Source organism: Solanum dulcamara, chromosome 11, assembly GCF_947179165.1.
Source record: "Solanum dulcamara chromosome 11, daSolDulc1.2, whole genome shotgun sequence".
Classification (NCBI taxonomy): Eukaryota; Viridiplantae; Streptophyta; class Magnoliopsida; order Solanales; family Solanaceae; genus Solanum; species Solanum dulcamara.
This window is the reverse complement of record NC_077247.1, coordinates 55,514,188-55,531,588: the sequence shown is the minus strand read 5'-3', so window position 1 is coordinate 55,531,588 and position 17,401 is coordinate 55,514,188. Positions and strand designations below refer to the sequence as shown.

Below are 17,401 nucleotides of genomic sequence, written 5' to 3'. Positions count from 1 at the left end.
TTTGGCGGACAATGAAGGGTAAGTCGCTGTAAATTGTAATTACTTTACTCATAATGGTCAATAAGCAATTTTGACAAGATTGAGGGGTAGAAGTTGCAATTTTCGCTAAACCTCGTCGGAACGTTTAAAGAGGATTCTCGAACGTGGGCTCGCGGGAAAGCCCGTTTCAGTAACAAGAAAGAGAAATAAGCGAAGTTTTTTCCAGAATAGCTTGGAGAGTACCCAGACTGCGAAAAAAATAATGGAACCTGAAGCAGCGTTAGGGCTAGTCAAGCATGGCGCTACCTTGCTACTTGTAGATGTTCCTCAAAACACCCTCATCGGTATTGATACCAAGGTCTGTTTTAATTTTTGTAATTTGCTGTTCGATTTTTCCTAATTGATTGATTTCGTTTAAATTTTAAGTAGTTTCGTTATTTGCAGATGTTTTCCTCTGGGCCTTATTTCAAAGGTGTGAAGATGATTCCTCCTGGTGTTCATTTCATCTATTACAGTTCATCCAACAGGTGCTTTTTGTCCCATAACATCTCGTTTTCTTCACGAATTAATTAAGCTTCTAGGGTTGTGGAGTACGAAGTACTTAATTATAAGTTAAAAGTGCTGGAAATATTAGTAAGCTGCTTATTTACTCAACTGATTTTCAATTTCATAACTGTAGATTATAGCTTAGAAATGTCAAATTCTGTACTCCAGTTTTCTGTTTCTAGCACCCACTTTCCTTTTAGCATTTTAGGTTCCTGCTTGTTCCATAAGAATCCATTGTTGTGCTAAACCTTTTTACTGATATAGGCTACTCATTTCAATATCATCACTATAAAGTTTAGACCTAGAAAGATCCAAATAAATTCTCCTTGTTTCAAGTGAATGAGCAGCTCTGACCTTCCTCCTGACAGCTTATCATTCATTTGTGTTGTAAGACTCCTGTTCTGTTGCCAGACCTTTTAATTTTTGTACCGTATTGCTCTTTTTTGCCATTGTTTGTTGCTGTTTTGGTTTCTTTCTCTCTGTAGTAAACAATATGATTAATCAACAACTACTGTTGTCTTTTCTTCTTCTGGGTGCAGAGAAGGGAATGAGTTCTCACCAATAGTTGGTTTTTTTGTTGATGCGAGCCCTTCAGAGGTTAACAAATAATCTCATTTGTCACTTCTGCATTTATTTGTTGATCCAGTCATGTTTATGATTGTTCGGAGCTCTTCTAATGTTGATAGCTAGATAGTGTTTGTGTCGTTTTATGTTGCCAAACCATAGACACAGATGCAATTATATTATCATAGATTCGTTATATGCTATTCTCTTGCTTTTTTTGCTGATTGCTTTTTTTTTCCCATGTTTGAACAATTGTTCAATTGCCATTGATGTACTAAATGCGTCTTCTTTTCTTTTATGTCTAAGTATGCTGAAAAAAAATGTCAAAATATGTTGGGAAACTTAATCTTTTCTTCCAACCATACTTGAGCAGGTAATTGTTAAGAAATGGGATTCAAAGGATGAGCGATTTGTCAAATTATCCGAAGAAGAGGTGAGTTCTCCGAAGAATTTTCCTTATTCCTCTTTCTCTCTTTTCTTTTCCTTTTCTTTTTTTTTTCCTTGTTCGTGATTAGTTATGTGTGCAGAGAAATCTTCTCTGATCCAGCATGTTAAAAGCTAGCCCATAACATGTTAGCTAATAAGGTGGAGCCCATAACTATTTTGGATGTTATTGGAATTATTTCCATGGTTACTTTCTTTGCTAGATAAAGGTAATGTAATTGTTTCCATGGTTATGAAAGTAAATAAATTGATGAAGATTACTGTCTAAATTAAAGAATTAATCTTCAAAATTAAGAAATACTAATACTTTCCCATTCCTACCTCATGCAAAAACTTGGAGACGACTTGAGAGGGATGGAATCTGTTAGCTGGTTTCTTACCTCTGTTAGTCTTAGTGAGCATGTTGTCCATTAGTTCATCCTACTCAATTAGATGAACTTAGATGCACATATAAGAGAACAATTCTTTTTCTGACATGATTTTGATGCATAATTTCACTTGCATATTAATTTATATTTTCTATAGAACAATTCTTTTTCTGACATGATTTTGATGATAAGAGAACAATTAATTATTAAAGGACTAGTTTTTTTTTATTGATGAAATTAGTAAGGGACTAATTACTGACTTGTTTGACTGGATAACTGCAAACTGTTGGTGCTATAGTGCAAGGTGAGCTCTTCCATTAGTTACATGTTGATTTTCTGTGTATTGGTTAATAGGGAGTTTTCCGTGACCGTGATCCTATGTTGGAACTGATTTTCATTTAATGCAACATTATTCTTAAACATATCTATGGTGTGCATTTTATTGCTTTAGAAGATTTGTTTCCTTTTCAAAAAATGATTATTTCCGGTTTGTTTGAAGGAAGAGAGATATGCTCAAGCGGTGAAAAAATTGGAGTTTGACAGACAACTTGGCCCTTATGCATTGGATCAGTACGGAGATTGGAAGCGCTTATCTAACTTTATTACGAAGAGTACCATTGAAAGTATTGGTAAGTATGTTACTTTTCACATTGTCTCTTAGTGTTTTGACAATGAGAACAGAGGACAGCATCTGAGCCAAAGTGTGGGATCCTTGGTTGAGTTGATTATAAAAGAGTTGCCAGCATAAAGAGGTAGCAAGTTTGAGAATATTTGGGAGCAATGTCTCACAGCCCTTGTGTTTTTTGCAATTAGATGGTGCCTGTTATATGATGACACTTAATCCCATTAGTTGTGCGCCTACCGGCCTAGGGATCCCATTGGTAATGTGATAACATAATTAAGCCCATTAATTGTTACATGATGTCTCAATCCCTCCTAACGTGAGATAATGATACTTGAATTCATATTAAAATAAAGAACCTTATTGTGAGCCCTTTTTTCTTTTCTTTTGAGATTGTTAATTGTGAGCCCTTGGTTTCTTTGACAGCTAGTAAGCTTCATGTCATGGATAATTGGTTATCTACTTATCTCTCCCCCAGTAAATCAAAACATGAGTTACTCTTGTGTGTGTGATCGTTGCTCTGCTTGTTATCCTTTTGATATACGCTTCACCAGTTTCATCATTTGGCAGAACCAATTGGAGGAGAAATCACCATTATTTCTGAATCTGAAATGGTTGAGAATCTTCATAAGACAGCCATGGAGAAAGTCTTGGCTGAGCAGTTGCAGAGTAGCAAGTTCTCGAAGCCTGATAAGAAGTCGCCAGGTAACGATTGTTATTACACCCCAATTCCTCGTGTTATGAAGCTAAAGGGAGCTGCAGGACAAGATCTTACTAACATGAATCTTGACAAGGTAGATGCTTAAATCTGCGTAGTTTCTATAAAATGACTAGTCTTTCTATTTTTCTTTTCTTTTACTTTTGAGAATAACTTTAGTTTTTACCTTCAATGCAGACACACATATTGGAGACCATTCTGACGAAGCAATATGGTGGTTCAGAAGATTCACTTCTGGGCGAACTACAATTTGCCTTTGTAGCGTTTCTGGTATCAGCCAGCAGTTTCAACTTTTCTTTGCTCTTAAGTTCTTTATGTGATGAACCAACTTAATTGAGAAGACAGTTGTTGAAGTTTAATATGTGAACTATTTACAGATGGGACAGTCACTTGAAGCTTTTCTGCAGTGGAAGCATTTAGTCAGCCTATTACTTGGCTGTACAGAAGCTGTAAGTATACATCAATCTCTTTGCTTATATGTGGCTAGGAAAATCTTCCTTTCTACTGGCATTTCCATATGCAATAGGGACCTAGATAATACAACACACCCTCTCTCTCTCTTATTTCTTGTGAGCAGTGTTGATACTAATATGCTTTCAGATAAATCATAAAACTCTAAGTTGCTTTTGACTATAATTTCCATGCCCAGTTTATGTGGATTTCTTTAACAACCTACATCATAATCCTAGGTCTACTTTAAAGTCAAGTTTATGTCTAGTCTGACCATTAATTTCTTTGCAGCCTCTCCACAAGAGGACTCAGCTATTCACCAAGGTAACTTTCAAGTTTCAAAGAATATATCCTTTCTGTGCATGCTATCTTATAGAAACGTATGTAACTTCCAGCTCTGTGTCGGGAAGCCTGGGCCTATTGAATAATACAATGATTTTATCATTGCATTTCTACAACTCCGTCCAACATAAGATGAAAATGAGAAATCCTATCAGTTAATATGGAAGGTGAAAACAAGAAATCCAGTATGTCTATAAGGATTTATTTTGTTTCACTTTATAAGGAGTTCCTTTATCGTAAGATTGATCTTATTGTAGAGGCATTTTAAGCAATGCATGGCTTATGAGTTATGTGATCTTTTTACTCTGGTTAATGAAAAACGAGAATAAGTGTGGCCAATGGTTTGGTACTATGCTTCTTGGTCTGAAGTTGGGTAAAAGAACGTAGTGAACGTGTGGTTCCATCGTGTTAAACTTTGTATTTAGCATCAATAACAATGTGGTGCTGCATGTAACGGGTAAATTATGGTACCTGCTTTCTCTAGTATATAGGGTGAAGAATAGTGTGTATCATTTATTTTGATTTTTTTCATCCTTTTAGATTCATACATACTGACTCTTGCAATCTGTATTTATCATCAGTTCATCAAAGCAATATATTATCAGTTGAAAATTGGATTTCAAAAGGATAGTAAGGATACTAGCAGGGCAGAGAAGGGTGCAACAACATTGTTGGACGAGTCTTTGTTGTCTGCTGATAACTTCATGCGCCACCTTTGTAAGGTAAAATCCAGTTCACATAGCAGTGTATGGTACTAGAGTGTAGGTAAATGATCTTAATATAACTCCCTGGTTTGTTTCGAAACTGACATGCTCACTAGATGTAAAAACTTTTTGACACATCTTAGAAATGTTGTTTTTAATGGTGAATGTCCATGCCTGCTTGTGCATCTCGACTATTCCAAAAGGGACCTGCTACCTCTAAGCAGCACAGGCTTTCCACCAAGGCTTGGGTACATGGGAAAAAGTCACCTATCTTATTGAGCCATCTTTACAATTGGTTTCAGGATTTCTTCTCATTGGTGCTTGATGCCCCCATGGTTGATGGAGACCTCCTGACTTGGGTATGCCTCCAGACTGTTTGATTCCTTTTGATTCTTTGAAATAAATTTAGGATTTATTTTCCTAACGCAAACGCCAGTGAATAGAATCAGAAGCATTCCTTGTAATGGACCCTGCAAGTCTTTCTGCAAAAGTATAGGTTTATGCAAAAGATTACTCTCAACTCAAATGAGAGTCTATATCTGTCCTGTTTTGACCATGTCTCCAGTGAAATCAACTAGTGAAGATATCTACTATCTTAAAGTGGATTACTTCTTTGTCAAATAGGCAAATGGGATGTCAACTTCATACTTCAATTTCTTCACTAGGAAGAATAATCAACATTTCTTTTTGTCCTTTTTCCTTTATGTGTGTGTGTGTATATATATATATATATATATATATATATATATATATATATATATATATATATATATATATATATATATATATATTTATTATTATTATTATTATTTATTTATTTATTTATTTAGTTATATTGTTGTATTTATTCCTATGTGGTATATGGAACGTGCGCAGTTGATGTGCATTTATTTTAAGTATTCTATAAAAATCTTTTATGCATTTCTGTTCTTAAGCATTCATGGTACTGTTTTGACATTGTTTTCTTAATAATCTGCTTGAGTTAATATTTCATGGCAAATGTAATCCACCTTCTGTTCCTTTAAACGTGCAATTCCAGATTCACTGAACAACTGATTGAAATGCAAGTAAATGAGCGTTTCTTTTTAATTCCCTATCTTGAACACATTACAAATTGGTGGGTTTTTCTTCTTGTTTGAATGATAGACTAGAAAATTGAGAGAGCTGCTTGAGCAGACTCTTGGATGGAACTTCCAGCTGAACAGTGCAGTTGATGGAATGCATCTTGAGGAAGATGATGAGGTTTGGAAAAATCAGATGCTGGTTCTCTCTTTTTCCTTTTTATTTTTGGCTTCTTCCTTCTCATTAGGTCTTTCGACTTCTGCAGTTTGCTCCAGTGGTGGAGATTCTAGACGATCCAGATCACTGAAAAACACAAGCAACATGAATATGTGACGTGATCCAAATGTAATTAGCCGTTTGTCAATACTGATATATCCTGATTTCGAAGAGCTGCTGTTGAAAGATTCTGATCCAATAGGCTAACACCTTCTACTTATGTGACAGCTCAATTAACATGAATGGTGTATGCGTTCAGGCATATATATGAAAGTCAAATGTTGTATCAGAAAGTGGTGTTTTGCTGCTCTATGCTAAATCATATCAAAGTATTGAGATCATGGAACACCATTAATTTCGCCTTGTGTAAACTTATCATTACAGAATCATGTAACTATTAATCTGTACACAACTATAACCACTAGAAAGGGCAGCTACTCGTTTTCACATGTGAAGATGAGCATGTAATGAGTATGAGAACTCTGAACATGATGGAACTGAATGACGTCTTATTTACTCTTTAAGTTGTTTAATCTCAGAGATGAGTACCTTTATGTTGATGTTGAACACTCTGTCATGCAGCAGCGGCTCAAGCTAATTAGTGGCCTAAAATCAAAAATAAATCGGAGGCCTTAAACTTTTAAATTATATATGCAAAGTTATTTTTTTTTAATTTAAAACTTTACTTTTTCTATAAATAGTATTCTATTCGTTTTAATATTTTGTCCGATTTTGACTTGACATAAAAAAAAAATTAAAAAATTAAATCTTATGATCTTAAACGGATGATATATATACCAAGATGTCTTTTAATCTTGTGGTCTTAAATATGTTAGGTGAAAAGTTAAATTTAAAAATTGACAAAAGAGAAAAAACATTCGTTAATGTTTTTTAAAAAAAGATTTTAGAACCTTATGATCTCAAACTATATATATATATATATATATATATATATATATATATATATATATATATATATATATCAAGATGTCTTTTAATCTTGTTGTCTTAAACATGTTAGGTGGAAAGTTAAATTTAAAATTGACAAAAAAGAAAGACACATTCTTTAATGTTTCGAAACGCACAAAAAAAAAGTAAGAAAAATAAATTAAAACACACAGTATAATTTTTCCTTAAAAAAATTTATAATAATTTTATAATTATTGAAAAACGGGATCCCTAAAATTTGGTGCCTAAGGCGGATACCTCATATTTAAAGGCATTGAGCCGCCCTTGACTCTAGTCCATATCAATTGAATTGTTGGGGTTAAGCACATTTGTCAAGAATATATTTAAGGACATAAATTAATAAAGAATACTTTTCACTATTGCCCTTTTGATTATTTACAAACTATTTTATTAGAAAATGTAAAAGAGTTAAGAACCTCATTAAAAGAAGGATAAATATATATAAAAAAAAAAGGTCCTGACAATTTACTTAAACTTTAAAAAAATCACTTATTTTGAATTATAAAAAAATTTCAACAATTCACTTAATATGAACTAGAATGAGTACTTGACAAGTAAAATAAAAAATATCACTCTAAAATATTTACATGTAATCCTAATGAATAACGAACTTGGTAAGAAGTTTATTTTTTTCTACTATTTTGATTACGACAATCATATTTTTTTGTCATTTTCAAGCCATTTAATTAAATGCCATGTAACTAATTAGTGGATCAGACATATCCCATTGAGAGGGGAGGGTCTATATAAATCACTCTTCCTCTTCCTTTTTCAGTGACTTGAGTCTTTTCTAAATACAATAATTTTTTTGTGTTTTTCGAAATAGTAAAGAGAGAAAACGGGAATGCGGCGGCGGTGAGGATAGTTGTACTCCAAATGAGTTACGTTACAGAGGTGTAAGTAAGAGGCGATCTGGGAAGTACTCAACTAAAATTACAAACATCCACTGGCTTGGGACATTTGATACGGCGGAAAATGCTGCTAGGGCTTATGATAGAGCACCGAGGATGTATCGTGGCCATGAGGGTAACCTCGAAAATGCTAATGATTTTATCCGCGGCGGAGGTGGGGTTCAGGATCAGCCACCAACCAACAATGCGGAGGCTCTCCATCTTGAGCTCACCCTTGCCCCGCCAGGGAGCATGTGAAATAGTATAGCATTTCTTAGAAGAAAAATAGTTTAATTTCTCTTTTAGATTTTTATAAGGAAAAAAATATATATATAGGAATCTTTTCTCATATCTCCTGATGATAAAAGTAATGGAGTAGTATTAATTTAGAGAATTTTAATAATGTCTTGTTCCTAGTATCATTTTTCTTTCTTTATTGAATTCAGTTGAATGAAAATTTATTTGCTTGCATTGTTTCTGTACTCAGTTGAATAGATTTGATACAACGTTTATTCTGTTTGCAAGTACATATATAATATGTGAAGTGATATGAGTATAAAGAAGTCAGTATTGGTCAAGAATGTGGTTATTATTGTTTCATTCTTTTGTTTCAGCAGTGACTTTAGCATAAAAGAGTCTCTTATATGTGAGCATTTGATACGCAAGTTCTCATCTATACACTCTTCTTTGAGGATCATTTTGTTTGTTTATAAGTTATAAGTTTATCGAATGTCAAATGATCAACTCAAAACCCTTTGGAAGTTTCAGAATTTATATAGATCGTGAATAGAGCTAGATAGGTAGAAATGTAGGTCCAGAAATATTTTAATAATCATATATATATATATATATATATATAGGAGCGGTTCAAGCTAATCAGTGGCCTAAAATTAAAAATAAATTGGAGGCCTTAAACTTTTAAATTATATATGCATAGTTATTTTTTTTAATTTAAAAGTTTACTTTTTCTATAGATAGTATTCTATTCATTTTAACATTTTGTTCGATTTTGATTTGACGCGAAATTTTAAAAAACTAAAAAGATTTTTGAAACTTATAATCTTAAACGAATGATATATATACCAAGATTTCTTTTAATCTCGTGGTCTTAAACATGTTAGGTGAAAAGTTAAATTTAAAATTGACCAAAAAAAAACATTCGTTAATGTTTTTTTAAAAAATAAAAAAGATATTAGAACCTTATGATCTTAAATTAATAATATATATATATATATATATATATATATATAATCAAGATGTCTTTTAATGTTGTTGTCTTAAACATGTCAAGTGAAAAGTTAAATTTAAAATTGACAAAAAAGAAAGAATGTACACACTAAAAAAAAGTAAGACAAATAAATTAAAACACACAGTATAATTTTTCCTTCAAAAAAATTATAATAATTATATTATTATTGAAAAACGGAATCCCTAAAATTTGGGACATATGAATAACTTTACTTTTAACTAGATGTATCGAATTTGAAAATATAAAAAAAAAATCATATTGGAAGCATCACCACACGGCGCCTCTATAGCTTGCAATTGTTTCACCAAATTATATATATATATATATATATATATCAACTTATGTAAAACGGGACATGAGGAAAAAAAACTACAATTATTTATTATTTCAAATGATAATAAACAACTTAAATATTAATGTTCATGAGAAGCAATTTGTTTCATATATCTACAAATAATATTCTCCAATAATCAATACAAATTCTCCTGAATTTTTGTTTTACCCTAAATCATATTTGGAAAATACTTATATAGGAAGTGTCCCTAAATGATATGTAAGAATTTCCCATTATTTCCTCAACAATATATTTTAAAAAAATTAATAAAAGACAACTGACACTATATCACTATATGTTTGGCTAATTAAGCATCAAAATGAAATTGTAAGAGGGGTTGCATGAAGGAATTGATCTCATTAAAGACCAGATCCTCTCCTTGGTCATGACCAAAGTTACCAAATTATTGAGTATCAAAATAAGTTTTTATATCCTCAGGGAAGCTACTGTTTTGTGGTGGATCCGGGTCGGATAATTCGACCCGTGCAGGCGCGCCGCTAAGGTCATTTTCATCATTTCGTTGAACTTGGTAGATTGGAGCAGTAGTCGATGTGGCAGAAGATGAGACATCGTGAATAGGGCGTGTTTGTAGTAAGAATAAACAAGAGTCGCAGAGGATGAGGTTGTTGTCGTGGTCAATCCATTTGGAGTAGGGATCTTGTTAGTTTCAACACTAGGGTTTGATTGATTCTTATTATTATTGTTGTTAGGTTTTAGCAAATATTTTGATTTCAAACTGTATTAGTTTCTCCTTTAAAGAAGCTGACCCGGAATTGGGGTTGAGTTGTATGGTCTTTTCCCTGCACAAATCGGGGAAATGGCTCGAAGGTTTTCTCGTCTTTGTACGGTTGCCTTCATGTCCAGATCAATTACTGGAGCCATGTTACAACCACCAATCTTACCCAGCACATTCCAGTCTCATCCACACACTGTACCCCATGGCTATTTTTATCCTATGCTCCAATTGCAAGGTTAGTTTTCTGCACGCCTGTCAATCTAATTGGTAAAGTGATAGGGCTCGAAGCAGACTTTACCTTCCTATTTTGTATTACTGGTGTTTGTAAGGCACCACTTTGGATATTCAAGAGTATTATAAGTGGTGGAGATGAGGCTTTCTTTTCATGTGGCCAATCTGTTTGTAAGAGTTCTCAAGGACAGGATAAATTATCAGAATTTTAGTGCTGGATCAGATTCTGAATAAGGGTTGCTCAGTTGTAGGAGTAACAGTTTCAAGTTTAAGGACTTTTTGAGTTATGGGTGGACTTTTTTCTTAAGTTTCTGTCCTGTTATGCAGTGTGTATAATCTCCTATCAAGTGAATCAGTTTTAACCTAGCATTGAGTTGCCTAGTGAATATTTGTTGGTTAATATTTTTACAACACATCTATGTTTCTACCTCAATATTTGCCTCTTTAAGTGCTACTACTTCTGCCTCTGCTGTTGAACCATGGCCCTGGACAAGAATCTGTGTTTTGCCTTTCAGAATTCTTCTGAACTGTTTTTTCTTTCGACTAGTCTGCTACATGTATGTGTATGGGATTGTCGCCTGTAATAGACTTCTTCATGACCATTCACACCTCTGGTTTCAAGATAATTTTCCCGAAACTAATTCGCATGCCTTTCTTGTGATGGGGTTTTGCAGATACTCTATCAATTGATATTTGCTGATGATAATCACATGTTCAGTCGTAAAAAGACCCTTAAATTCTAACATTTCTATAGTTATCTGAGAATCTTTGGGCTGTGTTTCCATTATTGCTATCTTTTAGGCAATCCATACTTCACCTGTTGATAAAATTGCAGCTCGCCTTAAAATTTACTTGCTTTTATGTGTCTGCCCCAGTGCTTGAGCACTTCTCCTTTCATAAGTGCTTTTCAGTTGGGCAGTCTGATTGTTTCTTGGAGTTGTTTCTTCTGTTCTTTGAATGAAACTAAACCATATCAATTTGGAAGATTTTTGTTAATGATTCGTTTTCTAGGTTTGTCTTACATTGATAGAATATATTAGTGTTTGTGCCACATGATTTGACCTCTTTTTTCCCCTGAAATTGCATCCAATTTTTAAGATTCATCTTTCCCTGAAGTGGCCACAATTTTTTTAAAATTTAGTCCCTGGACTTGATTTGCATCTAACTTCTTGATATAGGCCAGAAGTCAAAGCATCTAGTTTTAATACTGTAATACAGAGTACTTTATGCACACAGCATTTTGGCTTTTTTCTTCTTGCAAGTATAATAACTTGCAAACAAAATTCAAGAGGTGCTATAATTGGTGCAGCTTTGAGATCATATGCACATAACAGACGTTCCGACTATGATCTATTTGGCGGTGGTATACCTAAACCAGATGAGTTTAAGAAAGCGTGGGCAAAACAAATGGATGACGAAGAGAGCCGTCTTTGGACAGCAAGTGAAGATGAAAGCGACTCCGATAAAGGTGATAGTCATCGCCGTCTCAGAAAAGAGATTAGGAAAGCCAAACAGCGAGCAAAAGAGCAAGATGGTCCTATTGATGCAGATGATAGTGACGAACTGAGAAGTCTGTGGTCTGAAAGTGATGATGAGAAGACATTATGGACTGGTAGTGAAGGAGATGATGACGATGATATTCCGACTGACCCATACCCAAACAAAAAGAGTGATAGTTACATTGATAAACTGTTTGAGTTTGAGGAAAAACCTAAATATAGAACACTCTCTGAAGCCTTGAAATCTGAGCAGGAACCTGAAGAGTTATCTCCGGGAAAGCAAGCTAGAAAAATTGCAGTGGAAAATGCCCTTAAGAAATTGAAAAAGGGTCCTGATGGGCGTTTCATTAATGTTTGGGAGGTTATGAGCGATTTGGACATTCTGATTGGTGCTTTTGAGAACATCATTTCCGGACCAGAATATGCTGAATTGAGACAGGGAGGACCTAAGAAATTGAATATGCAGTTTTTCAAAGACATACAAGCTCGTATGAGAGATCCAAACTTTGAGTTCTCTCCTGAAATAAAACTGAAACCAAAGAGCAAATTGGTACGTAGAAAGAAATGGCAGAAAACAGAATCTAGGCGTAGGAAAGCACGGAAACGATAGCTTCATGATGCCGCCTTTCTTTTTTGCATCTAAACACTGTACCAGTAGATTTGTTTCTTAGTGGCTGATTCCAAGTTTCTTCGACTATTGGATCCGAGATAATTCATGTCCAGAAGATGTGTCAACTGTTGATGGACTTGCTTACTGCTTTCTGTAAATTATTTATGATTGCTTTAGGTAGACCATTTACTTTCGATTACTAATTCTTGCTATTGATTACTGAATGGGAACTAAGATTTCGTAACTAACACTTTGAGATAAGTTAATTGCTCTATACCTACTTTTTGAGTTTCACATTAATGCATGTTTACTGCAATTGTGATTTCTCTATAATCTATATTGCAAAGCAGCTATCAGGAATAAAGGCTAAACAGTAGCCTTTAACTGGAATTTTGCCTTTGTCTGAAATTAGGGAGTACCGCTACAACGTTTGAATGCATATAAGGTAGACTTAGTAGCTTGGCAAATAAAGCATGTTACCTATTAGGCTATTACAATAGGTTATAATACTAGGATAGTGTTAACAAAGTTTTACAACGTCATGTATAAAAGTGAATTTACTCGTAACAAAGAAAAAACACAAGAAATGAAAGTCGTTTATATGTGAAAGCTGAAATCTAAACTATATATATATATGTAGGTACGAATGGTAAGTTTCTCAATTGTTATAGTTATTCATGTTCCAAGTATGGCTGTAATTGGGTGGGAAGACACCATAGGGTGTCTGATAGAGAATCCTTCCTGGTTGATATGTGTAAATATCACTGGTGAAGTTGTCAATGCCATTGCCATGGCTGTTCTGCCTGTAAGAGTTCATCATTGTTGAAGGATAATCTAAAAAAGACGTCATTGTTGAAGCTGGATATTTGTAATGGTAAGCCTGCCTGTCATTCATCTCACTGAATGGCCTTGGTTGATATCCATATGCCCCTTGACCAGTGTGTAAGTTTTGTAGTACTGAATCTTCACTTCCCAAATCAGCAAAACGGGAATTAATACTTCTGAGACCTTGGTTTGGAGCAAAACTAAGATTATTGTTTCGGAGACCTTGAAAATCAACCATTGAATTTCTTCTACCTTGTAGACTTTGGAGATCTCCAAATGAAGAAGTTCTTCCGAAAACTGCATTGTTAATGATGCTTTCTTCCTGAACATTATATGGATAATCCATGTTTCCTAGTGCACAAAGGTTCTGATTTGCCTCAGCTGAGAGAGAGTCAATTCGGATACTTTGGTCCAGAAACTGTTTGTTGTTCCAATGATCGAAGCCTCGTTCAATAGGGGCACACATAGGACTTCTCTTGGAGGTTCCAAGAGAGTTGTATGATCCGTACATTTGGTTTTGATGCTTGTTATTATTGAGCCAGTTAAGGAGTGCTCTGTTTTGAGTCTTCTCATCCTCACACCAGTTTAGAGCTCCCTCGTTTTGGTGAAAGTCATCATTGAACCAGTTATAGAGTAGTTCTGCTTTTTGGTTTTCCATTGGGTTCTCTGATAAAAGCTCTGCATGTTTCCCAGATTTGCTTAGCTTCTTGATCAGTGTTGCAGAGTCCACATTCCCAGATACTATGACAACTTGTTCATCAACATCCATTTTCACTTGATAAACCCCTGAAATCAAATGTTTTAACATTTTATTCTGAAGTATGAACTTTCTTTGTTCTTTTGTTGAAAGTACATAAATGGTTTGATACTGATTTTTATTTTTCCCTGGTGTGCATGTTGGAGAAAGGTGGTGGTAGATATTACTAGTATAACTTATAGTAAGTGAAAAATGAGAGTACCTTCAATTCTTTTAAGCAGTTTCTTCACCTTCCGCATGCATCCATGACAGTTGATCTGAACTTTAAGAACATGAGTCTGTAAACAAAGAATGCAAAGCATTAGTTAAATAAGGCAGAAGACAATGCTAAAGAGAACAATACTAAGCAAAAATGAGGACCAAGTAAATGACCTGAATTCTCACAAGCTCAAAGTCATGGGCAGTAGCAGACATTTTTCAGGTAGGTAGCAGTGTTTTAAGTTTGTTCTCTTTTGTCAAATGAAGTTGTAACTTATTTCTATTTTAAGGCTTAAGAATAACTTACCTCAAAAGGATCACCCTACAAATGGCTAAATATCAGCCACAGTAACACTAGTAACAGAGGCACCAAATACATGACTCAGAAACAGCTGCAGCAAGAACATGGGGCACACTAGCTAGCTAGTCCTTTCATCTCAGTACAAAACACAAAAGACCTCCAGAAATGTCAGTGTGTGGAGTGTTTTTGTGTTCTTTAGATAGGAGGTTTGGGGTGGGGGGGTGTAAGAGAAGTGTGATTTGACCAGTTGAGTACTTCAGAGAAATGAGGATTGACAGTTCAGATAAAGACAGTAAGGCAAAGTATATCATTTTTCCATATAGAGGCAACTGCCAAGTAGTAGTGTCAGATTCTTTTTATTTTAGTAGCATGACTATGTGCGTGGAAGTAGTATGATTTGATCCTAGTCAGAAACTTTATTTTGAATCTGATATTATAATCTGAAAAATAGGTTCGAGTATAGAAATTTTTACACTACACATTACTTAAAACTAATGATTTTATACAACATTTTTTTTACTACAAACTAAAGAAATCAGGACAATAAAGGGCCTGACTTTGCCAATATCAATCTTTCATTTAGGCCCAACAAATTTTCATGAAGCCCATGGTTGGATCATTTTTGCTGAGTGTTACAATTTTGGTCCAGATAGCCATGAGCCATCTACAGGCAATGCATATTCCTTTTAAGATTATTTGTTAATTTTGGGCCTCAAACTTATGTTGGGAATGCAGGAAATTACGCCCAATTACTTGTCTCAATCCAACCTTCAAGGTCGAAAGTAAATATTTGAAATTTTGTTCATAGGGCAAGTGAATGTAAAAATTCAAGGACATTATTGCAAATCAACATGATGGATCGTATTTGGGAGGCAACTGGCTCCAATATGTAATATTAATTAAGGGAAATCACAGTTAACATAAGAGTATCTGCAAATGACATGTTATGTTTTACATTTCGGAATTGTAAATAAATAATTCTTTTTAAAATAAACTGTGTGTTAAAAGAAAATGGTCGTTGTTGATTTTTATACCCAGACGACTAATGTATAGCCAAAGCAGGGACACTTGAAAATTTTATGTAGACTCCTTACACTTTAATTTGACACTCCATAAATTCGCTTTTTCTTTATTTCTTTCTTATATTTAAATTAAAAATGAATAAAGAAGGATCGTGATTAATAAAGGTCTTTTTCTATGTTTTTGTTTCAATAATGCCTTATTTTAAAAATATTTTTGCGGTTAATGTGGGGCAATTTTTTCCCAAAGACACACAAATCATGGTTAAGGTAATTGTCATTAACTGATATAAACGGCGGAATTAACATAAAAATGTTCACAATTTTTGTTTTATCCAATCACTCAATTTCTAAAGCACTTAACATTGTCATTTTCTCTGTTGTCAGGATTTAAATACATAAATAAATAATAGTGGGATAAAATTTCTATCTTTTTTAATAAATTGGTCGGTGTTATAGACTTGCTTTTTTGAAAACTTGACCATGTAATGATGGAGTACCTAATTTTTAAAATTTTACTTTGTTTCTTTTCGTTAAGATTATGTTGCCCCATCTTTGTTGTCACTGCTCAACTTTTTAAAAAGAGAAAAATTGATGAGAAGATTTTTAAGGACTTTAAACTACAGATTGAAAATTGAAAGATGAATGAGGAAAAGGTAATAAGAGTAAATAGTTTATTATATTCCAACATAGTGGTAACAGGTAACAATCTACTAATCAAGATTTATTAGGATAAGATATATCATAACTTAATCATCAGTACGAATTAATTTTTTTATATCTAGAGCCTAATTCTTAATAAGTGGGATTACATTGATCACTTTTGTCATGTTAAAAGCCAGAAATTGAGGATACATCAAAATTCAAAAGTAGTTTACCATCTTGATTAGGTTAATTAATTGCGAATGGCTCCTAGAAATTTTAACAGTTTTAACGAATACATGATATTTTTCTTCTGCTGGTAATCAAAGCCTACTTTTTCTTCTTCTTCTGGTCCTTAATTCTTGTAATCTTTAAGCACTTAAAAAGCAACATAAATTTCGTCATCATTCATGCAACTTAAATTTGTGGGTCAAAATTTAAACTTTCTAATGAGGTAGCAAATTTATTAATTTGTAATTTCAAATACACAATAACAAGGGGGATATCCAGAGGCCAGAGTTGCAACAACTATAGAGGTATCAAGCTTCTAAGCCATACAATAAAAGTGTGGAAAAAAGTGGTGGAGATGAGGGTTAGGAGAGGCGTCTATTTCAGAGAATCCGTTCGGATTTATGCCGGGACGCTCAACTAAAGAAGTCATCCATCTTATGAGGAGACTGATGGAGCAGTATAGGGAGAGGAAGAGGGACTTGCATATGGTATTCATCAATCTAGAAAAGGCTTACGATAAAGTTCCACGAGAGATATTATGGAGATGTTTGGAGGCTAAAGTTGTACCTGTGGCGTACATCACCAAAACCAGGGTTAGGACAGTAGGAAGGGACTCAGAGCACTTTCCAGTTGTGATGGGGTTGCATCAAGGATCAGCCCTTAGTCCATTTTTATTTGCCTTGGTGATGGATGGATTGACGCGACAAATTCAAGGTGAGGTGTCATGGTGTATGCTTTTTGCGGATGACATAGTCCTGATTGATGAGACTCGTAGTGGAGTTAAAGCTAAGCTGGAGGATTGGAGACATACCTTGGAGTCTAAAGGGTTTAAGCTGAGTAGGACCAAGACAGAGTACTTAGAGTGCAAGTTCAGTGAGACACCTCAGGAGGTTGG

At 34.2% G+C, this 17,401-nt stretch overlaps 4 protein-coding genes across 6 annotated transcripts; 3 read left to right on the top strand and 1 right to left on the bottom strand.

Annotated features, from left to right (window-relative positions):
• The first annotated feature begins 104 nt into the window (after positions 1-104).
• Positions 105-6,553, top strand: LOC129872939 (uncharacterized). 3 transcript variants are annotated; one of them, XM_055947895.1, is made up of 14 exons: positions 132-337; positions 424-506; positions 1,065-1,122; positions 1,463-1,522; positions 2,401-2,530; positions 3,094-3,317; positions 3,419-3,511; positions 3,619-3,690; positions 3,983-4,015; positions 4,615-4,755; positions 5,040-5,096; positions 5,884-5,979; positions 6,065-6,144; positions 6,244-6,553. In XM_055947895.1, exons 1-13 carry the CDS (start codon positions 242-244, stop codon positions 6,104-6,106), a joined length of 1,185 nt encoding a protein of 394 aa, XP_055803870.1. In that variant the 5' UTR covers positions 132-241; the 3' UTR covers positions 6,107-6,144; positions 6,244-6,553. The 3 variants fall into 3 exon arrangements, with proteins under 3 accessions (XP_055803871.1, XP_055803870.1, XP_055803869.1); XM_055947894.1 differs by having other exon boundaries at positions 6,065-6,553; XM_055947896.1 differs by lacking the exon at positions 5,040-5,096 and having other exon boundaries at positions 105-337; positions 6,065-6,553.
• LOC129872731 (ethylene-responsive transcription factor ERF095-like) lies at positions 6,258-8,132 on the top strand. The gene is made up of 2 exons (XM_055947647.1): positions 6,258-6,274; positions 7,811-8,132. Exons 1-2 carry the CDS (start codon positions 6,258-6,260, stop codon positions 8,130-8,132), a joined length of 339 nt encoding a protein of 112 aa, XP_055803622.1.
• Positions 8,133-9,765: 1,633 nt separating this feature from the next.
• On the top strand, positions 9,766-12,736 carry LOC129872938 (uncharacterized). The gene is made up of 2 exons (XM_055947893.1): positions 9,766-10,428; positions 11,734-12,736. Exons 1-2 carry the CDS (start codon positions 10,275-10,277, stop codon positions 12,531-12,533), a joined length of 954 nt encoding a protein of 317 aa, XP_055803868.1. The 5' UTR covers positions 9,766-10,274; the 3' UTR covers positions 12,534-12,736.
• Positions 12,737-13,173: 437 nt separating this feature from the next.
• Positions 13,174-14,718, bottom strand: LOC129874439 (uncharacterized). The gene is made up of 3 exons (XM_055949727.1): positions 14,488-14,718; positions 14,318-14,393; positions 13,174-14,144 (listed from the first exon to the last, which is right to left on the bottom strand). Exons 1-3 carry the CDS (start codon positions 14,527-14,529, stop codon positions 13,192-13,194), a joined length of 1,071 nt encoding a protein of 356 aa, XP_055805702.1. The 5' UTR covers positions 14,530-14,718; the 3' UTR covers positions 13,174-13,191.
• Positions 14,719-17,401: the final 2,683 nt, after the last annotated feature.